The sequence below is a fragment of the Brassica rapa genome, chromosome A07, assembly GCF_000309985.2.
Source record: "Brassica rapa cultivar Chiifu-401-42 chromosome A07, CAAS_Brap_v3.01, whole genome shotgun sequence".
NCBI classification, from domain to species: Eukaryota; Viridiplantae; Streptophyta; class Magnoliopsida; order Brassicales; family Brassicaceae; genus Brassica; species Brassica rapa.
Genome location: NC_024801.2, coordinates 13,774,295 through 13,793,995, shown reverse-complemented (window position 1 = coordinate 13,793,995; position 19,701 = coordinate 13,774,295). Strand labels below are relative to the sequence as shown.

Here is a 19,701-nt window from a genome sequence, read left to right as displayed (position 1 = left end):
TTTATGGTATCATCTTATCTCTTGAGAGTATCAAAGTCTTTTGTTATTTCTGTAGAAATACAAAATTTTATCATTGTTCCTGAATTTTGAACATGGTGTTGTAGCCGGTCTACCTTTAGACAAGACCGTAGTTAGAGGTATTAATATTTCAGATGATTTTCTAGTTTCCTCATTTTAAAAACTAAAATCAAGATGTGTTGTCTCTCAACTCTCTGCAAAATAAAGAAAAACGGAACCATGTTTAACATTGTGAAACTAGATGTACCCGCAAGGAAGGATGTCTCATCATTTCAGGGAGATGTGTGTTGGAGACCATTTTGCTGTTAAGGGATCAAAGGTACTCTTTTATAAATTCACATATCTTGCTTACTTGATATTACAATTCAGTTTGTTATTCTATACTTTTTCTTAAATTTCGAAACTTATTTGTTGTTTTGTTTCTTTTTTAACTTGGCATGGAAGGTTCAAGTATCAGCCAGGTCAGTTTAGGGCATTTGGAATGCTTGCTGGAGGCTCAGGCATCACTCCCATGTTCCAAGTATTTCTCGTATGTTTTATCTAATTATATGCAAGAGCTGCTTTTGAGTTAGGGGTTTTTTTGTCTGGTTTTTGCGTCATATTCTATAGGAAGTTTTACTTTGTTTCTTTCATGTTTGTTTAAAATTTCTAATTATAAATTTGTATTTCTATTTTTCATATGTTTTTATGTCATATTTGTTTAAATGTTATGAAATCCAATAATTTATGAGTTTTGTAATATTTAAATTAAATAATTCAATTTCTAAAAAAAAAAAATTTAAGAATCTCATAGGGGTTCTCCCATTGGACCTTCACACAACTAATTACATTAACAGGGGTTCTAAACTTCGTAAAGTACACAATGAACTATTAAATTAATTTGAAGAATCTATTAAGGGCTCTAACCAATGGAGGTGGTCTAAGGGATTAGTACATGTTCACATATGTTTTGGATCAGTATGTTTCATGATTTCCATATTGGTACATAATGTACGTGTTTTTTAACATTTCTTTTTTTTTTTTTTGGTAAAATTTTTTTTTAACATTTCTTTTAATAACAGAAGTATAAAAGTCGTCCTAATTCAGATTCAAATAAAAAAAATGCAATCTTGCAGTTTTGTGATTTAGTGGTTTTTACCATACAACCATATCGAAAATTATCCACAATTAATTGGAATGCGCGCGGTATGTGAGAGAAAATAAATAACAAATTACTGCTCACATAGGTAAATGATGATATTAATATCTATATATTCTTTAACATTACAAGATTTATGAATATATATATCTGATAATTCCAGTGATCTGGCCATGAACCCAACTAATTCCAGAATATGCCCAACAACGTTTTTTAGAAAGGGCTAGCGTGTTTTTGTATTCGGTAGTAGTTGAATGAGTTTACGTCTTGTCCTCTTATCAAATCAACTACCATTAGCCGTTGGGTTCCTTGATATATATATATTATATACTTTGGGTTATACAAATTCAATATTCGCGAATGTTTAAATGAGCTGGCATATACGTACGTAGGCGACTACGTATGCATGCATTCATCTGAAGAAACATAATACGTAGATTTGTAACAACTAACAAGTGATGATGATGGTGATGTGTAGTGCTATTCGTGTGGCAACCACACTCTTCCTCTTTCTTTATGTTATATGTCCAACTCTTTCCATTATTTTATCCCCATACAAAATGTATTTCTCAGTGCTCTCCAATTCATCAATCCATCTATTTTATTTATTTTATATAATCAAGAAAAAGTAATCTTTTTGTTCATTATCTACTATCAATTTGTTGTTTATGATTTTAGCTTGCAGACGGCTCTCTGGGTTTAAGAATGATAATGTGAAAAGCATCTGATTCAACTTTAATCCCCTTCATCTACATAAGCTAGTTGGATTATACTGTCTAATATTTAATTTGTCCATTATGTGTCCGTCTTTAAGTAGTGGTGTATACATTAATCCATTCATCCTAATGAATCCATCTTTTATTAAATATATAATGAACAGAAGATTCAGATTATGATTACACTTATCAACCAGCGCCCTATCAAAATGTATGTGTATATTATCCATTGATTAAATTTGGTCAAACACTAAGAAACTTACAGAGAACGGTTAACAAATAATACAGAGAGTTTGTGTGCTTAATAATATCTCTTTTTGTTTTGGGTCATTTCTTTGTCGAACAAAAGTATAATCAACCAACAGAAAGTAAAAGGAAGACAGAGTTGTTTTATTTTCTCTTTAATAGAAAAACGCTTTCACAGGTTCCGTGTAGTAAGAAAAAGGAATAAAAAGAATAATAGAAGAAAATAAATCAGCCGACCACTATTTTTTTTTAAGTTTGTATAATTAAACATCACAATGAATAATCTAAGAATTAAACAAGGAAGGAATTTTGACCCAAAAAATAAAAATAAAACAAGGAAGGAATAAAATGTTATCACTTGTTTTATTTACTAAAATATGAGAAAATCTGAAACTTTGAGAAAGCTCTTTATTTATTTTAGGCAGAAATGGATTAACCACCAATCAAACCCCGATTGAAATTCTACAGTTTAAAACAAAGTAAGAACTTTAATACGAAGCTCTTTTTATTTTACGTTGATACACACTTGCTTAATCTTTTTGCTCCATTAATCTTTTATTGAGTAAATTTGCTCAAAATACTAAAGAAATTAGATATTAAGAATCTGCCTAACACAATAAAACTTTGAGGGACATAGTGATGATAAAGTGAGCAAAACATTAAGATAAAGATAGTGCCCAACAATGTGTTTACCTAGATCACTAAATATGGTATATTGTGTGGTTAGGGAGTTGCAAATAGTCTAGAGAATTTGTACTCTCTACACACCAAGTATCCCCTATTTGCATTCTATACCCTAAATCCCTCCAATTTTCTTCCCCCATCATTACCATTTTTTCCCATTTGTATGGTATCTCACACTTTTAAGTATATTGAGCTAATTTACTCAATAGTCTAATTAATTAAAGTATTTTCGGAATTTGAATATGGTACTTTGAGTCAATATAATAATATGTAGAGTATTTGCACTCTCTACCCATACAATTTACCATTTTTAGTGATCTACCTAAACACACTGTTGGGTACTGTCATTTTTTTTATATGATCATGGTATCTCTATCGAGCATGAAAACTATTATAAATATGATCAAATCTATAGGAGAGATCTTTGCAAATAGGGATAAAATTGTTATTTTGCTCATTCCATCATCACTATTACTAATTCTCTAAAGTTTTATTGTGTTAGACAAATTCTTAATATCCAACTTCTTTTAGTTAGTATTTTGAGACAATTTACTCTATGTACTGCCAAAAGAAAACCTATTGTGTCATATTTGTATTGGTAGTATATGGAAAGATGACGAACTAAATCCTTATATATAAGTTTAACAAAACTTTGAATAGTGGTCAGCAGACTTCGTATCTTATTTAATACCACCGGTAGGTCACCGTTTAAGAAGTTGGGATTTCATTTTTATTTAATTTGTATCATATTTTCTCTCAAGAAACATGTGCATGGCTATGATTTTACAAAAAAAAAAAAATGTGCATGGCTATGAATCATGAAGACGCTAGAACAATTCATATTGTACGTATGCATACCCATTTCGGTCTCACATGTCTTTTTATTTTTGACCTTCGCGAATAAAATAAAGTGGCAAAACACACAAATCCCTAAGAAAAAGATAAACCAGAAAACAAATGTGCGTGGTTTCATATTTCTTTTCCGTTGTATTTCAATTATTATTAATATTATTTTTTTTTGCTAGAGAAGTAGTTAGTTTCAATTGAGATCGGTTTTTAGGGTATATTTATGCCAAGTATCGTATGCTTTAACTTTACCGATCGTACGCGGAAATCCACTTTAATTATACGTCTACAGCTTTATTTGTTCATTTCAAACATGTAATCACAGTGCCAAAACGGTTAGATCTTTGCTAAATTCAATATTCCAGTGCTTGAAAAATAAATAAAAAATATAGAATGCTAAAGTACCATCATTACACTAATTTTATTTTCAATGCAATGTCTATGCATACAAGACAGCAGTGAGAATAATAATACCAATAGTAAACTAGTAATCACGAAGGTACCATCATTACGCTAATTCCATTTTATATAGTGTTTCTAATTATATTTAAAACACAATATATTTTTCAAATTCATTTATCGAATAGAGTTCATAATTCGTCGGTGTATATGTCGCTCTAACCGTAATAACAAAGAAACTCAGTTTCACAAGATAAGCAATGTGCCAATCTACTTTAATGTTGTTAAAGAAAATGTCTTATTCTATATAGAAAATGTATAATCTCCTCTATAATTCCCACTAAAATAGAGTAACTCTATTATAGAGTTGGTTTTGCTCCAATGGTTAACTCTATAATAGAGTGAAATATAGAAAAATGTTGATTTTTACTCTACATTACTCTATTTTAGTGAAAATTATAGAAGAGATTATAGAGCATCATTGGAGATGCCCTTAGGGATACTGAAGAACAAATTGTTTCTTCACAGTTTGAGCTCACTACATCATCTCCAGCCATTGAATTTGGTATGCACATAGAAGTGATAACCATGTTTTTGTGTGTTTGGTAAGAAATATTCAAGTTTTGAAGATTATTAATGAAGGTAAAAAACCAGAACTAAAAGTTAAAGAGGTCCGTGTTACTTAGTCCACATTTTGGCCAATATAGTAACATTATTTCTTTAACTGGTGGATATGATCCACATATATTAATTAGTCAAGCGCTATGTTTGGTAAACAAAACTCTTTTTTTTGAATATGTAATTAATGGAAACAAATTCAGTAACAAGATGAAAACAGAGGTAGTGGTTAATTTCCAGTCCAATTTGTCCAATATAGTAAAAGTACTTCCATTAGTTGTGATGATGGGCCACATATATGAATCGTCGACTCCACCACATAATATTCTTTATTTTAAATAATGTTTCACACGAAATCTCTCCATAAATAGAACTCAACCTAAGCGTGTGTTCTCCACACTTCATCAAACGTTCTCTTATCTTCTCATTTCAACTTACAAAAGAAAGTAAAAGAAAGACCAAAATCACTATGGAGTCCCACAACGTGAACAACAGCTTGAACGTAGACATGGAGAAAGACCAAGAAAAGGTTTTCGACTTCTCCAAAAGAGCTCAGTGGCTACGAGCCGCTGTGCTCGGTGCCAACGACGGTCTTGTCTCCACGGCCTCGCTTATGATGGGTGTCGGTGCGGTTAAGGGAGACGTTAAAACCATGATGTTATCTGGTTTTGCCGGTTTAGTCGCCGGAGCTTGTAGCATGGCGATCGGAGAGTTTGTCTCTGTTTACTCTCAGTACGACATAGAGGTGGCTCAAATGAAGAGAGAGAACGGAGGAGAGATAGAGAAAGAAAAGCTTCCGAGCCCGATGCAAGCGGCTGCTGCGTCTGCGTTAGCGTTTTCTCTTGGAGCGATTGTGCCTTTATTGGCGGCTGCGTTTGTGAAAGAGTATAAAGTGAGGGTTGGAGTGATTCTGGCGGCGGTGACGTTGGCTTTGGTTATGTTTGGTTGGTTGGGAGCAGTTTTGGGGAAAGCACCGGTGGTTAAGTCATCGGCTAGGGTTTTGATTGGAGGATGGTTAGCTATGGCCGTTACGTTTGGTTTGACCAAACTGGTCGGATCACATGGTATGTGATAGTTTTTGTGTGTGTGTGTGTGTTTACATACGTGACCGAACCCTTCTTCATGTTTCATGCAACCTACTTTCAGCGGTTACGTTTCTTTTTATGTAAGAAACTTTGGAGTCTATGGATTCATGGCTTGTTTCTAGATTTATGTAAAAAAGCCAATATGTTTATAAATCTCTCAAATGGCGTATTTCTTAATAGATAAATGGCGCGTTGAGTTTTTTTAACACTTGTAGCTCTAATAGACAAACGGCAAGATTTCCGTAAATTTACTTCCATTTTTTTTTTTGTCAACCATTGTATTGATTCAGGCCCAATGGCCAAACATTGCAGAGTATGAACTATTACAAACGAGACCCAAATGAAAATAAAGTACAAAGAAGCTCAATTTAAAAATCGTAAAGGAGATCGCTGTGTAATTGTTATCCTTCTACGTGGCGTCAGCTGAAGAAACAGAAGACACGTATAAGAGATACGTGTTCTTCATGCAATAGGGCATGTTTAGTCACCGTAGTTCGCCGCCGCCTGTGCATCGAGTCTCCATCTTTTGCTTCTCAACATGATCAAGGATACCTCTCTGTAATCATTCATATCTCTGAACTCCATCATTCGCTTCATCCTTTGTCTATGTAGAGACCTCTCCATCTTCATGGATGATAACTCGGGGATTGTTCGATTGACCAACTCAGAGATTTTTACCGGACCATCATCTACTTAGAGAGGATGCCAGTTCTACTAATCTCCTTTAAAGTCCATCGAAGTCAACTCCTACATCATCGCTTCCTCTCCACAAAGATACTTTACCAAAGCAATTTTATTGGCTTTCACAGAGTACACGGTAAAGATTGACTCTTGAAAGAAAGGATTAGATGCATATCCTTGGAGAAGGAACAGATTGACTACACAACAAATGATATTACAGTTTTAATTGCGAAAGAGGAGAAGGTAAAACCGATCGGAAACGATCAGAGTTTATTAACCACAACAAAATCGCCTAGCGAAGATGAGTCCGACTATGCGGAAGTATTGATCGATTTATTGATCGAAGAGTAATTCGCCTAGCGAAACTTTAGAAATATGATACAACAAACCAAAAACAAAAGAGTATGGTAACCGGCGGCGAAAGGCCACCGGCCACCGGAAACAAGCTTTTGAGTTGAGAGTTTTTTAGAGAGAGGTTGGAGAGAAGAGGTATTAATTATAACAAATACGAAATAATAATGTAAAACAACTATACTTCCATTTGCATTCTAATTTTACTCGAAAAAACTGGTAAAATACATGCAAGCAAAGTTTCATTTTTAATATATATTAGATGAAAGCGTAATCATGAATATAAAATTTTAATTTTATTCAGACACCAACATAAAAAATGTATATTTTTTGGTCAAAACCTCATCCGCCAAAATACCACTTAATTTGTTGGTAGTCATAACCCGTTAGCATTTATAACTACATGACATCTACTAGAGCCTAATTAATTAAATTTTATCCGTTTCATTGTTGCCTGCGAAAATAATGTGTTTGTGAATGAATTTATATTCAAATTTTGAACTCTTAGACTAGAAACACGAATGAGTTACGTTCCAAAAAGAAAAAAAAAAATCACCACCAAAGATCAGAAACTTTAGAGTTTGATCATGTTCGACCATAAACAAAGCTCTTCATGACAAATCAATGATCTCCGAAAGAAAGAAAAATAAAAGAGAACTAGTTGTTGAATCTTTGTCGTTTTCAATGATCTCATATGTATTACCGATATGTAAAACCAAGAGCACCTGCAACATCAATTCTCAAGGATAGTTTTTAAGAAAAAAATAATTAAATAATCAGTGGATTCCATAAAAAACGAAAGATTCAATCCTTAAAATATCTAAATAAAGATTCTTTTTTAGTGAATCCTTACACTATTTGTAGACTCCCACAACATGTGTCAACCTGCAATTGGTTGATATTTCTTTTTTCTTTATATGAAAAAGAAAATAAAATAATAATTAAAAAAACAAAAAATATTTTTTCTAAAGACTCTGATTGGGTATCACCATTGGAGATGCTCTAAATTTTATGCTTGGTTTTGGGACGAGATTGCGTGTAAACTCTCACATCCTCGTAACAAGGGAAATGGAACTTTTATAAAATGATAGAAACAGATATATCTCCATATACAAAATATACACAACCAAGTAACCAACAAATTACCATTAGAAAAGCAATATAAAGATACACAAGGTAAATCCTTCAAGTAAATTATATGATATCCAAAAAGGTAAATAAATCTTTTAAATTTTACTTTCGTTTCGCATGAAAGTAACATCACTTGGAAACTATATCAAATTAAATGTCACAGCATTCAAGCCACAAGAACACAACCAAGAGAAGTTATATTCAAGTTATTTTCTGTTCACACTTCTTTTTAATTTGTTACTGGTGCTTTAGGCTCTTGCCCAGCTGTTTACTAAATGCTTCAGTTGGAGCAGGAGACGACTCGTTTGAACAGTGCATGTCTCTATAGGTCAAACAAACACTACCTTTGATTCCTAACATGTGGTAATAACATTGACAATATTCTCATATGGACCACTAGACATCAAAATAATCTTACACAACCTATTTTAATCTGAAAAAATTACGTCAAGACATACTTTTTCTTTCTTCTTTTACATTTACACATACTTTGAACTGATCAGGTACTTTTTTTTTTTTTAAATATCTAAAAAGTTATTTAACTTAAACACACCCAAACAATGTATCTTCTCTCTCCAATTATTCTTTTCGTCTCTTCTGCCTCTCTTTCTTCCGCCTCCTTTTTTCCTTCACCCTTTCCATTCTCTGCTACTAACAACATGTCTTCCTCCTCTTCTCTCTCTCCATTCTTTACTCATTATGTATCTTTTTCATATTGTATATTTGCAATTTGATTGATTCCTAGAATTTGACTAGTTTATTGATCGATTAGTCCAACTAGTATCATGGAATAATATTTATGTTGTATTATTCCATCGATTGGTCCAATTAGTTAGCTTCAGTTGTATATAAAATATTAGATTTTGGATCATATACAAATTTTCATATGAATTAGTATTTTGGGATTGTTGTATTATTATGTTACAAATTCATATCATATTGAAGAAGGAATTTTTTAACTTTTTAAAAATAATTTTTGAGTAATTTGATATGAGATATATATACACTCTTATGTAACTCTATCTTATGTATGGATATTTTATTTGGATCCAAAAAAAAAACCGAAATCGATCCATAAATATAAGTTTGGTTCAGGTCCAGGTTCAGGAAAAAGTACCTATTGGGTATTTTCTTGGACACGCGGGTCTTGGTTTGAGTCCGGGTCCTATCCGAGACCCGATCCAGAGTACCCAAAATGTTTGGTGTATATTGTGTATATTTGGATATTTCAGATATGTTTTGGTATTACATACATATTTTAAGTTTTGGGATGGGGCTTTTGGTTATAGCTTCGAGTTTCAGATAAAATTTCCAGTTTTAGGAATATGTATTTTGTGTATTCGGATAAATTTTGGGTATTTTCAGTTCTTTTGGATCGTATTTTGGGTAAGTTTTAGGATTTTTTGAGTATTTGAATATTGTTCTAGTACTTGTTTGAGTTTTAATAGTATAGATTCATTTTTGAAAAATAAGTTAAATTAAATACAATATATAAATCAGCATAATATCGTAACGTTATTAGAATATACTCTAATAAATATTAAGAAAACACAACTCAAAAAGAATAGTGATTGGTTATAATACACTCAAAATTCTTGTTTAAATCTAAATATGTAATTGATAAATATTTTTGTATCTATAATAGTATAAAATCGTATTTGTTGAGTCTTAATCACGTGAATTTAGGGAAATCTTATGTAAATTAGTATCATATCTAAAGCATTTATACGATTCGGTTTAAGGATGCAATTATGCAGTTTGGTTATAATATATTGAATTATGTTATATGGTTTGGTTTTGGGTAATTATACAAATGTGAATAATATGATGTATAAAATAATGTATACAAAGGCTTTAAATGCAGGATAGTAATGAATCTCTGTAAAAAAGTTAGATGCTCTAATGAGGATGATTAGATATATGAAATTCAATTAATTTTGTTTGATCAAATTTCTACATGTAAAGGTAAGTTATTGATGGTGATGGTTCTATAGGTTCTTCCTCAGCAAACATCTGAACTTCAAAACATCCAAATAAGTATATACTCATTATCTGAAGTTTATCATAGTTCGAGTATCTGACCTCTCGGAATGTAGATAGAATTTGAGTGGTATGATATCTCAGTTGCATATATGATAGTAAGTTTGATATCAAATGTTTATAAAAAAATGATTCACCTCGAGATATACCAGCGCAAAGTTTATATCAATGTATGTAATAGTCACAATATGAGTTTATTTAAAAGTTAGATGATGTTATGTGGCTGCTATAATAAGAGTTTGTTATAATATTTGATTATACGTAATAGATGGCTAAAAATGAATAGGTGCAACAAATTTTTTAAGTAAATTTTTAGGTTGATTCTCTTTAAATAATATAGAAATTTTATGTGAGTGTTTTTATATCAAAATCGAATTCATTTATGCAAATAATTTTAAAATATATTTTTTTGAAAAACAATCAATCTCCCAGGTTAAATGAACCATTATAATGGAGTTCAATAATATAAATGCTGGAAAAAAAATAATAATAACACAAATACAAGTCCAAGCACAAGGAAACACTTGTCATTTTATAACTACAATAATACTTGTGCGGCTAAGATAATAAATGTACTAAACATTTGGACTAGAAAAGAAAAAATAAATTTTAAACAAAAAGGAGAGCCTTTTTCGCATCCAGAGAGACAGAGAAAGCACAAAGAAGGTGGTGAGTGGATAATGTTAAACTATAATCTAATCTCTCCTTGATACATTTACATAAGTTAGTTATTTTATGTTATTACACAAAGAGTTGTAACTCTTCATGTTGTGTCCTTTAGTATAAAGAGTTGTGTCTCTTATACTTGTATTGATTCGATCTCTATATAAAGATCAATCATCTGTTGTAAACATAATTACCGAATCTCAATAATACAAAAGTATTTTTCAGAAAGTTTATAAGTCTGAAACGTCTATCTTATTCTTTCTCTCGAACTCGTGTGTAACACACTGTGATCGTTGTGTAACACAAGCGGTTGGTAAAAGATTAACATGGTATCAGAGCTTTACGTTTGAGAGGACAAAGAAAAAAGCACTAGTAAGAGAAACACTTGGCGTGGAGAAAAGGAGGCTAGAGAATTTTGTCATACGATTTCGGAATCATTCGAAACGATGAAGAATCAAGTAATCCCCATATTTGATGGAGAGAAGTACGACTTCTGGAGCATCAAAATGATAACCATTCTCAAGACCAGGAAGTTATGGTCTGTGGTTGAAGAAGGCGTAGCAGCCACACCAGCACAAGTGGATGAAACCCCTGAAACAGCAAGGGCAAGATCGCTTAGAGAAGAAGCGATGATGAACGATACATTGGCTTTGCAAATCTTGCAAACTGCTGTATCGGATCATATATTCTCACGGATTGCAGCAGCATCAACATCCAAAGAGGCGTGTGATGCATTGAAGGAGGAGTATGAAGGCTCTCCTCAAGTTCGTTTGATTAAACTTCAAACATTGCGAAGGGAGTATGAGAATCTGAAGATGTATGAGAATGAAGACATTAAGGTCTTCACAGATAAGATAGTTGAATTGGCAAATCAATTAACTTATCATGGTGAACAGAAGTCGGATGTTCAACTCATACAGAAGATACTCATCTCTCTCCCAGCCAAGTTTGATAGCATAGTCAGTGTGTTGGAGCAAACAAGCGATTCGACTTCAACAAAGATGACAGAGTTGATCGGGATCTTGAAGGCTCATGAAGCAAGGCTGACTGCAAGAGAAGAAAGCACCAGTGAAGGAGCATTCGATGCTCGTGTTAAACACAAAAATTCTGGTGTTACACAAGACAACTCAAAGCGCCAAGGAGGCAAGAAGTGGTGCGGTTTCTGCAAGAGAAACAACCACAATGAGAGCGAGTGTTGGAGGAAACAGAAGAAGGATGATCCAAAGAAGGATCACAGAGGTAACAAGGAGTGTTACAATTGTGGCAAGTTAGGCCACTTTGCAAATCAGTGCTACTCAAAGAAGAAAGAGAAGGCACATGTGAGTCTCGAAGAAGATTCAAATGAAGATCACATGTTGTTCACTGCGAGCGAAGCAGCAACAACAGTGATGGAAGATGTCTGGTTAGTAGACAGTGGAGCAACTAATCATATGACAAAGGAGGAGAGTTACTTCTCAAAGCTTGATAGGAGTATCAAGGTTCCAATAAAGATTGGAAATGGAAGCACAGTCATGACAGCCGGTAAAGGAGACATTACCGTCATGACTAAAGGTGGCAAGAAGACCATCAGAAATGTATTTTTGGTTCCGGGTTTGGCAAAAAATTTGTTGAGTGTTCCACAAATTGTTTCAAGCGGATACCGGGTGAGTTTCCAAGAGAAGAGATGCATCATAGATGATGCAAAAGGAAGGAGGATAATGAATATCCCAATGACTCACAAAAGCTATCGAATCAGGATGAGTTCGGCTCAGGTAGAAGAAGCCTTGAGCGCTAGTGAGCAAGGAAAGATGGAGACATGGCACAAAAGACTTGGTCATGTAGGCGACAAAAGGTTGCAACAAATGCAAGACAAAGACTTGGTAAAGGGATTACCAAAGTTTAAAGTCAAGAAGGAAGCATGTGAGGCGTGTAGACTTGGAAAGCAATCACGCAAAAGCTTCCCAAAGGAATCTCAAACTAAGACAAGAGAGAAGCTTGAGATTGTACATACGGATGTATGTGGGCCAATGCAGCACCAATCTGTTGATGGAAGCCGATACTTTTTGCTATTCTTGGATGATCATACTCACATGTGTTGGGTATACTTCATGAAGCAAAAGTCAGAGTCATTCTCACTGTTCAAGAAGTTCAAAGCAATGGTGGAGAAGCAATCGGATTGTACCATCAAGACACTGAGATCAGATGGAGGTGGTGAGTTCACTTCACGAGAATTCAACCGGTTCTGTGAAGAAGAAGGAATCAATAAGCAAGTCACCTTACCTTACTCACCTCAACAAAATGGTGTAGCGGAGCGCATGAATAGGACATTGGTGGAGATGGCTAGATCGATGTTGGCAGAGCAAGACTTACCGCTCAAGTTATGGGCAGAAGCGGTATACACTGCCTCATATCTTCAAAACCGTCTGCCATCAAAGGCAATAAAAGAAGATGTCACTCCTATAGAGAAGTGGTGTGGACACAAGCCAGATGTGTCACACATGAGAATGTTTGGTAGCATATGCTACATACATGTCCCGAATCAAAAGAGGAGGAAGCTAGACGTCAAGGCAAAGCGTGGAGTCTTTGTTGGATATAGCAACCAATCCAAAGGCTATAGAGTTTTCATTTTGGAGAATGAGAAGATTGAAGTATCAAGAGATGTCGAGTTTGAAGAAGGAAATAAGTGGGATTGGAAAAGGCAAGAAGAAGTGAGGAAGACATTGGAGTTGTCTATGGAAGACTCTCACTCGCCTGAAGAACAAACCGAAGGTGCATCCAGTCCTGAGGAACAAACCGAAGGTGCATCCAGCCCTGAGGAACAGTTTGGAGGTACTTTCAGTCCTGTTCTTTTTCAAAATGATGATCATGATACTAGTAGTGGAGATGAAGAAACTTTTGAGGCACCAAGGAAGTTCAGGTCCATGGTTGATATCATGGAAATGGCACCGAGAGTAGAGCTTGATGAAGCGGCTCAAGCTATAGAAGCTTGTCTTCATGCAAATGAAGAACCATACACTTATGATGAAGCGTGTGGTACCAAGGAATGGAGAGAAGCAATGAATGAGGAGATAGCCATGATTGAGAAGAACAAGACGTGGGAACTAGTGGATAAGCCAAAGGAGAAGAATGTGATAAGTGTGAAGTGGATCTACAAGATCAAGACCGATGCAAATGGCAATCACATCAAGCACAAGGCACGGCTAGTTGCAAGAGGGTTCTCTCAATAGTATGGTGTTGACTACCTTGAGACGTTTGCTCCTGTCTCAAGACATGATACAATACGAGCCATACTTGCCTATGCGGCTCAGATGAAGTGGCGATTGTATCAGATGGATGTGAAGTCAGCCTTTCTCAATGGCGACCTCAAGGAAGAAGTGTATGTCACACAACCGCCTGGGTATGTGACACACGGGAAGGAACACAAGGTGTTAAGGCTACACAAAGCTTTATATGGTTTAAAGCAAGCCCCAAGGGCATGGTATGGAAGGATAGATTCATACTTTCTTCAAAACGGTTTTGAGAGGAGTATGAATGATGCGGCCTTATACATCAAGAAGCAAGGAGGAGATGTGTTGATCGTGAGTCTATATGTGGATGATATAATCATCACAGGAAGCAACATTCAGAGCATCAACACATTCAAGGAGAACATGAAGAACGAATTCGAGATGGTGGATCTTGGATTGTTGAACTACTTTCTTGGAATGGAAGTAATTCAAGACAATGGAGGCATATTTCTTTCACAAGAAAAGTATGCAAACAAACTTGTAGACAAGTTTGGGATGCGAGACAGCAAGAGTGTAAGCAACCCACTTACACCACAAGGAAAAGGAGTTGAGGATGACAAGGAGTATGGAGATCCGACTAAGTATAGAAGCATCATTGGAGGGCTTTTGTACTTGTGTGCATCAAGACCTGATGTGATGTATGCAAGCGCTTATCTCTCAAGATACATGTCATCACCTCGCATGAAGCACTACTAAGAAGCCAAGAGGGTGTTAAGATATGTCAAAGGAACATCAAACTTTGGAGTGTAATTCACAAGCGTGAAAGAACCAAGACTTCTAGGCTACACGGACAGCGATTGGGGTGGTTCTAAGGAAGACAAGAAAAGCACTTCAGGTTATGTGTTTACTCTTGGATCAGCCATGTTTTGTTGGCAGTCAAGCAAGCAACAAACAGTGGCGCAATCAACGGCTGAGGCAGAGTACATAGCCGTGTGTGCAGCAGCAAATCAAGCAGTGTGGTTACAAAGACTATTTGAAGACTTTGGTCAGAAGTTTGAAGGAGGCATTCCGATCTTATGTGACAACAAATCAGCAATAACAATTGGGAAGAATCCGGTGCAACACAGAAGGACGAAGCACATAGAGATCAAGTACCATTTCGTGAGGGAAGCTGAGCAAAAGGGAATCATTGAACTGAAGTATTGCAAAGGGGATGATCAACTCGCAGACATTCTCACAAAGGCATTGGGTGGTTCAAGATTTGAAGATCTAAGGAAGCAGCTTGGAGTCAAGTCGAGATATGATTAAGGAGGAGTGTTAAACTATAATCTAATCTCTCCTTGATACATTTACATAAGTTAGTTATTTTATGTTATTACACAAAGAGTTGTAACTCTTCATGTTGTGTCCTTTAGTATAAAGAGTTGTGTCTCTTATACTTGTATTGATTCGATCTCTATATAAAGATCAATCATCTGTTGTAAACATAATTACCGAATCTCAATAATACAAAAGTATTTTTCAGAAAGTTTATAAGTCTGAAACGTCTATCTTATTCTTTCTCTCGAACTCGTGTGTAACACACTGTGATCGTTGTGTAACACAAGCGGTTGGTAAAAGATTAACAGATAAGACGAAGCAAGTTCAAACTTTTGTGAGATACTACTTATAGTTATCTCTCACTAAAGTTCGGATCTTTAATGTCCACTACATAGTTTTTTCGCAAGCCCTTGTGATACGAAATGGTGGAGCTTCCTCGTACGGAGGATTCAATCTACAAGGTTCCATGGGATGAGAGTTCATCATCACGTTTGGACCGGCTCTGCTTACCTTGTAGTCTCATGAAACTTAAAAGTCTATTTATTTTATATATGAAGAAATTAGATGGTAATTTGAGAATCCTAAGCTTTTTGGATTCTATTGGTTACTTGAATGATAAAGAGAAGGATGATGTTCTTATCACAATGGGAACATGCTGCATTTGCAGCGTTCCTTAAAGTTGACGCTTAGGAACAGTGATGATCAACATCAAGTTGAGGATCATGATGGGGAAGGTGATGAGTATGAGGAGCAGCCTTTTCCTCAAGCTGATGTGAATCAAGGTGGGAGAGGTTTAGTAAGAAAAGGCATCAAGAACTCAAGCGAATGAAAGGATGAAGCGTGAGAATAATAGGATGGGACTGGAGTTGAGGCAAAGGGAATTGGGTGTTGAATTATAACGGCATTGGCTTCAAACTCTCTTGGTTGGTATATAGCTTTAGGTAAATGAAGAATTGTTTTGTGCTCTTCTTGTAAGCTTGCTTTGATTGTAATGATCTCGAGACTCTTTGATATGAGAGATCATTGTGGTTGCATTCAGTAATGAAGGTTGAGAATGTAGTGAGAAAGGATCGTTTAGTATAAGCACCTCCCGCTCACTTTCTTCATATTAACCTTAAGGCTTGAAGTAATCTTCAACTGGTTAAGGTTATTTTCATCATTCTGCTGTATTATTTATCTCTGACAACTTTATACAATTTTCGGAATGTAACAAATGTTTCATTTCTTGTTTTTAGTTGGACGTGGATCTAGAGAACCTTAGGCAGAAGAGTTATTACAGGGAGTATGTGATCTCCATTCACGCTGATGGAATCTTCAGACACTAAGGGTCCCTTTCACGAGGGAGAAGAAGAGAACATCACCACTTGTGCTGAGGAATAAAGTCACTGATTCTTAACTTCAGGTTGCAGGTAAATACAGCTTCAAAAAAGAAACACTTAACATTAAAAGAAAACACATAACATGTGATGATTATAAGAAAGTCTCTAGAGAGGCATTAACAAAACAAAGTCCAGATTCAAATCCCGTTATTCAATTAATGTAGGAAGAAGAAGAAAGTTATCTTGATAGAGACTGAAGTTGACAAATGTTTTTTTTTTCTTAAAAGAATTGGCAAATGGGTTTTTCTTTTCTATGTTAAAAAGTTATTATATGGCATGTACTTGTATTACACTGACATGGTCTTCCCTTGACCAAAATAAAAGTAGAAAAGTCTTGGCTGTGTAATTGGATGATGGATTATTGTATTATAGATTTGGGAAGCAAAGTAAAATAGAAAAATATGAATTGGTCTGCTAAGAAGGTAAACGGATCATTTTTAAGATCACTCTTCTACCTTTTTTTTTCTTAGAATAAGCTTCAGAGAGAACTCAAAGAGAAAACAAGTTTGGAGAGAAAGAAACAAGGAAGATGAAGTTGCAGGAGTATCTGTTCTTGGTGGCTATGTTCTGCCTTTCTTGTACGCAACCCATCAAGTGTCAAACCAAGCAAAAATGCCCAGAAAAATGTGGAAATGTTACACTTGAGTTCCCTTTCGGCACAACTCCAGGTTGTTACCATGAGGAAGATCCCAGTTTCAAACTCACATGTAACGAGCAAGGGCTATTCTTTAATGGCGGCTTTCCAGTTGTCAACATTTCTCACAGCAGCCAGCTAAGCATCACGTTTCCTCCATCCTACGCTTGCTACAACGAGTCTGGACATCTTCAAAAAGGCGCTGCCTACTATAACGACAGGCTCGGAAATTTAACTCTCTCCGACAACAACACCCTTTTTGCAGTAGGTTGTGACACTTATGCTTTTGTGACAACTAGTGGAACTAGGAAAAACTCATTCGGATGCATATCGGTATGTGATGAGGAACCACTTGTAACAAATAGAGAATGTAATGGTGAAGGTTGCTGCCAAAACCCTGTCTCTGCAGGGAGCAGTTGGTACATAGTCAGACCATATCGCTTTGTCAACGACACTTCTGAGCGTCCCCATAGAAGTTCTTGCATCTACGCCTTTGTCGTTGAAGATGGGAAGTTTAAGTTTAATGATATTGAAGATGGAAAGTTTAAGTTAAGTGATAAAGGATTGGTGGATTATTCTTATCTTCAGACTACGTGGTTACCTGTGGTGCTAGATTGGTCTATCGGAGGACAGAAATGCAATCAACTTGGAAACGGGAGCTTGTGCAGTGTAAACAGTACATGTTCTGACTCTACTGTCAGAACCGGTTACGTCTGCAAATGTGAACCAGGTTACTATGGGAATCCATATCTGAAAGAGGGTTGTAAAGGTACATTAACTTGTTTTGTTTATTCTTTTGGTCACTTCAGTTAGATGCTTTTGCTTATTATACAGTTTCTTGTTTGCATCTTGCCAGACATCAATGAGTGTAATAGTACTACCCATGAACATAACTGTACAGAAAACAGCTTCTGTGAGAACACGAACGGAAGCTTCTGGTGTCCTTGTAAAACTGGTTACCACAAAGAAAACTTTACTATGAGCTGCTCTCTTACCGAGATTAACGAGAAGCCTGACTCAGGTTCAACAGACTATGAATGGGCTAAGATTTTTCTTGGTAAGCTTCCCTAACTGGTTTCTGGATTCTTTTATTTTCTATAACAACTCGCTCTCTAATCATATATGTGTGATGTAATTAGGAACAACCATCGGCTTCTTGTGCATTCTGCTGGTGGTTACTTCTATACAGCAGAGGATGAAGCACAGGAAAACCGCCGAGCTCCGACAACACTTCTTCGAGCAAAACGGTGGCGGCATGCTGATACAGAGACTCTCAGGAGCAGGCCCATCAAATGTTGATGTCAAGATCTTCACTGAGGAAGGCATGAAGGAAGCAACTAGTGATTATGACGATAGCAGAATCTTGGGCCAGGGAGGCCAAGGAACAGTCTACAAAGGGATACTGCCAGACAATTCAATAGTTGCTATAAAGAAAGCTCGGCTTGGTGACTGCAGCCAAGTAGAGCAGTTCATCAACGAAGTGCTTGTGCTTTCACAGATCAACCATAGGAACGTGGTTAAGCTCTTGGGCTGCTGTTTAGAGACTGAAGTTCCTTTACTAGTCTATGAGTTCATTAACAGTGGTACACTTTTTGATCACTTGCACGGTTCCTTGTTTGATTCTTCTCTTACATGGGAACACCGGTTGAGGATAGCAGTGGAGATTGCTGGAACTCTTGCTTATCTTCACTCCTCTGCTTCTATTCCAATCATCCACCGAGATGTTAAGACTGCTAATATTCTCCTTGATGAGAACTTAACTGCAAAGGTAGCTGACTTTGGTGCTTCAAGACTCATACCGATGGATAAAGAGCAGCTCACAACTATGGTGCAGGGAACTTTAGGCTACTTAGACCCTGAATACTACAACACAGGGTTGCTAAACGAAAAGAGCGATGTTTATAGCTTCGGGGTAGTCCTCATGGAACTTCTCACAGGCCAAAAGGCATTGTGCTTTGATAGGCCACAGTACTCAAAACATCTGGTGAGTTACTTTACTTCTGCCACAAAAGAGAAAAGGTTGCACGAGGTTATTGATGGGCAAGTGATGAACGAGAAGAACCAGAGGGAGATCCAGGAAGCTGCAAGAGTTGCTGTTGAGTGTACGAGGGTGACGGGAGAGGAAAGGCCAAAGATGAAGGAAGTAGCTGCAGAGCTTGAGGGCCTGAGAGGTAGTAAGACTAAACATCAGTGGTCGGATAACTATCCTGAGCCAGAGGAGAGTGAGCACTTGCTCGGTTTAGGGATCTTATCAGCACAAGGTGAAACCAGTAGCACTGGCTATGACAGCATCAAGAATGTAGCAATATTGGACATTGAAGCTGGCCGCTGATTAGGCCACATTCCCTTGAAACTGACCAAGTTTCTTCTATCTTCCTTTTCATACTAAACATTTGAATCTTTGTGCTTGATAGATTCTTGATCCTCAGGTCATCAATCATTATGTTTATAACTCTTTATTGGTATTGTACACTACACTATCAGAATAATACATTTGAGCAATGTCTCAACGGGTTGTAATGTTCCACTTTGTTTTTGCTTTT

The 19,701-nt window shown here is 35.9% G+C and overlaps 2 protein-coding genes across 3 annotated transcripts; both read left to right on the top strand.

Annotated features, from left to right (window-relative positions):
• The first annotated feature begins 70 nt into the window (after window positions 1–70).
• Window positions 71–16,368, top strand: LOC103829386 (vacuolar iron transporter homolog 1). The gene is made up of 4 exons (XM_033275092.1): window positions 71–137; window positions 260–337; window positions 463–10,635; window positions 15,459–16,368. Exon 3 carries the CDS (start codon window positions 5,135–5,137, stop codon window positions 5,735–5,737), a length of 603 nt encoding a protein of 200 aa, XP_033130983.1. The 5' UTR covers window positions 71–137; window positions 260–337; window positions 463–5,134; the 3' UTR covers window positions 5,738–10,635; window positions 15,459–16,368.
• A 236-nt stretch (window positions 16,369–16,604) lies between these two features.
• On the top strand, window positions 16,605–19,664 carry LOC103829385 (wall-associated receptor kinase 4). Of its 2 annotated transcripts, none has more exons than XM_033275090.1 (3): window positions 16,605–17,927; window positions 18,060–18,215; window positions 18,298–19,664. In XM_033275090.1, exons 1-3 carry the CDS (start codon window positions 17,054–17,056, stop codon window positions 19,488–19,490), a joined length of 2,223 nt encoding a protein of 740 aa, XP_033130981.1. In that variant the 5' UTR covers window positions 16,605–17,053; the 3' UTR covers window positions 19,491–19,664. The 2 variants fall into 2 exon arrangements, with proteins under 2 accessions (XP_033130981.1, XP_009103302.2); XM_009105054.2 differs by having other exon boundaries at window positions 18,015–18,215.
• The last annotated feature ends 37 nt before the right edge of the window (window positions 19,665–19,701 follow it).

Coding starts and splice junctions, on each gene's coding strand:
- LOC103829386 (XM_033275092.1), top strand. CDS start 5,135: ATGGAGTCCCACAACGTGAACAACAGCTTGAACGTAGACATGGAGAAA.
- LOC103829385 (XM_009105054.2), top strand. CDS start 17,054: ATGAAGTTGCAGGAGTATCTGTTCTTGGTGGCTATGTTCTGCCTTTCT. Junction 17,928..18,014: donor TCTGAAAGAGGGTTGTAAAG/GTACATTAACTT, acceptor GCATCTTGCCAG/ACATCAATGAGTGTAATAGT. Junction 18,216..18,297: donor ATGGGCTAAGATTTTTCTTG/GTAAGCTTCCCT, acceptor TGATGTAATTAG/GAACAACCATCGGCTTCTTG.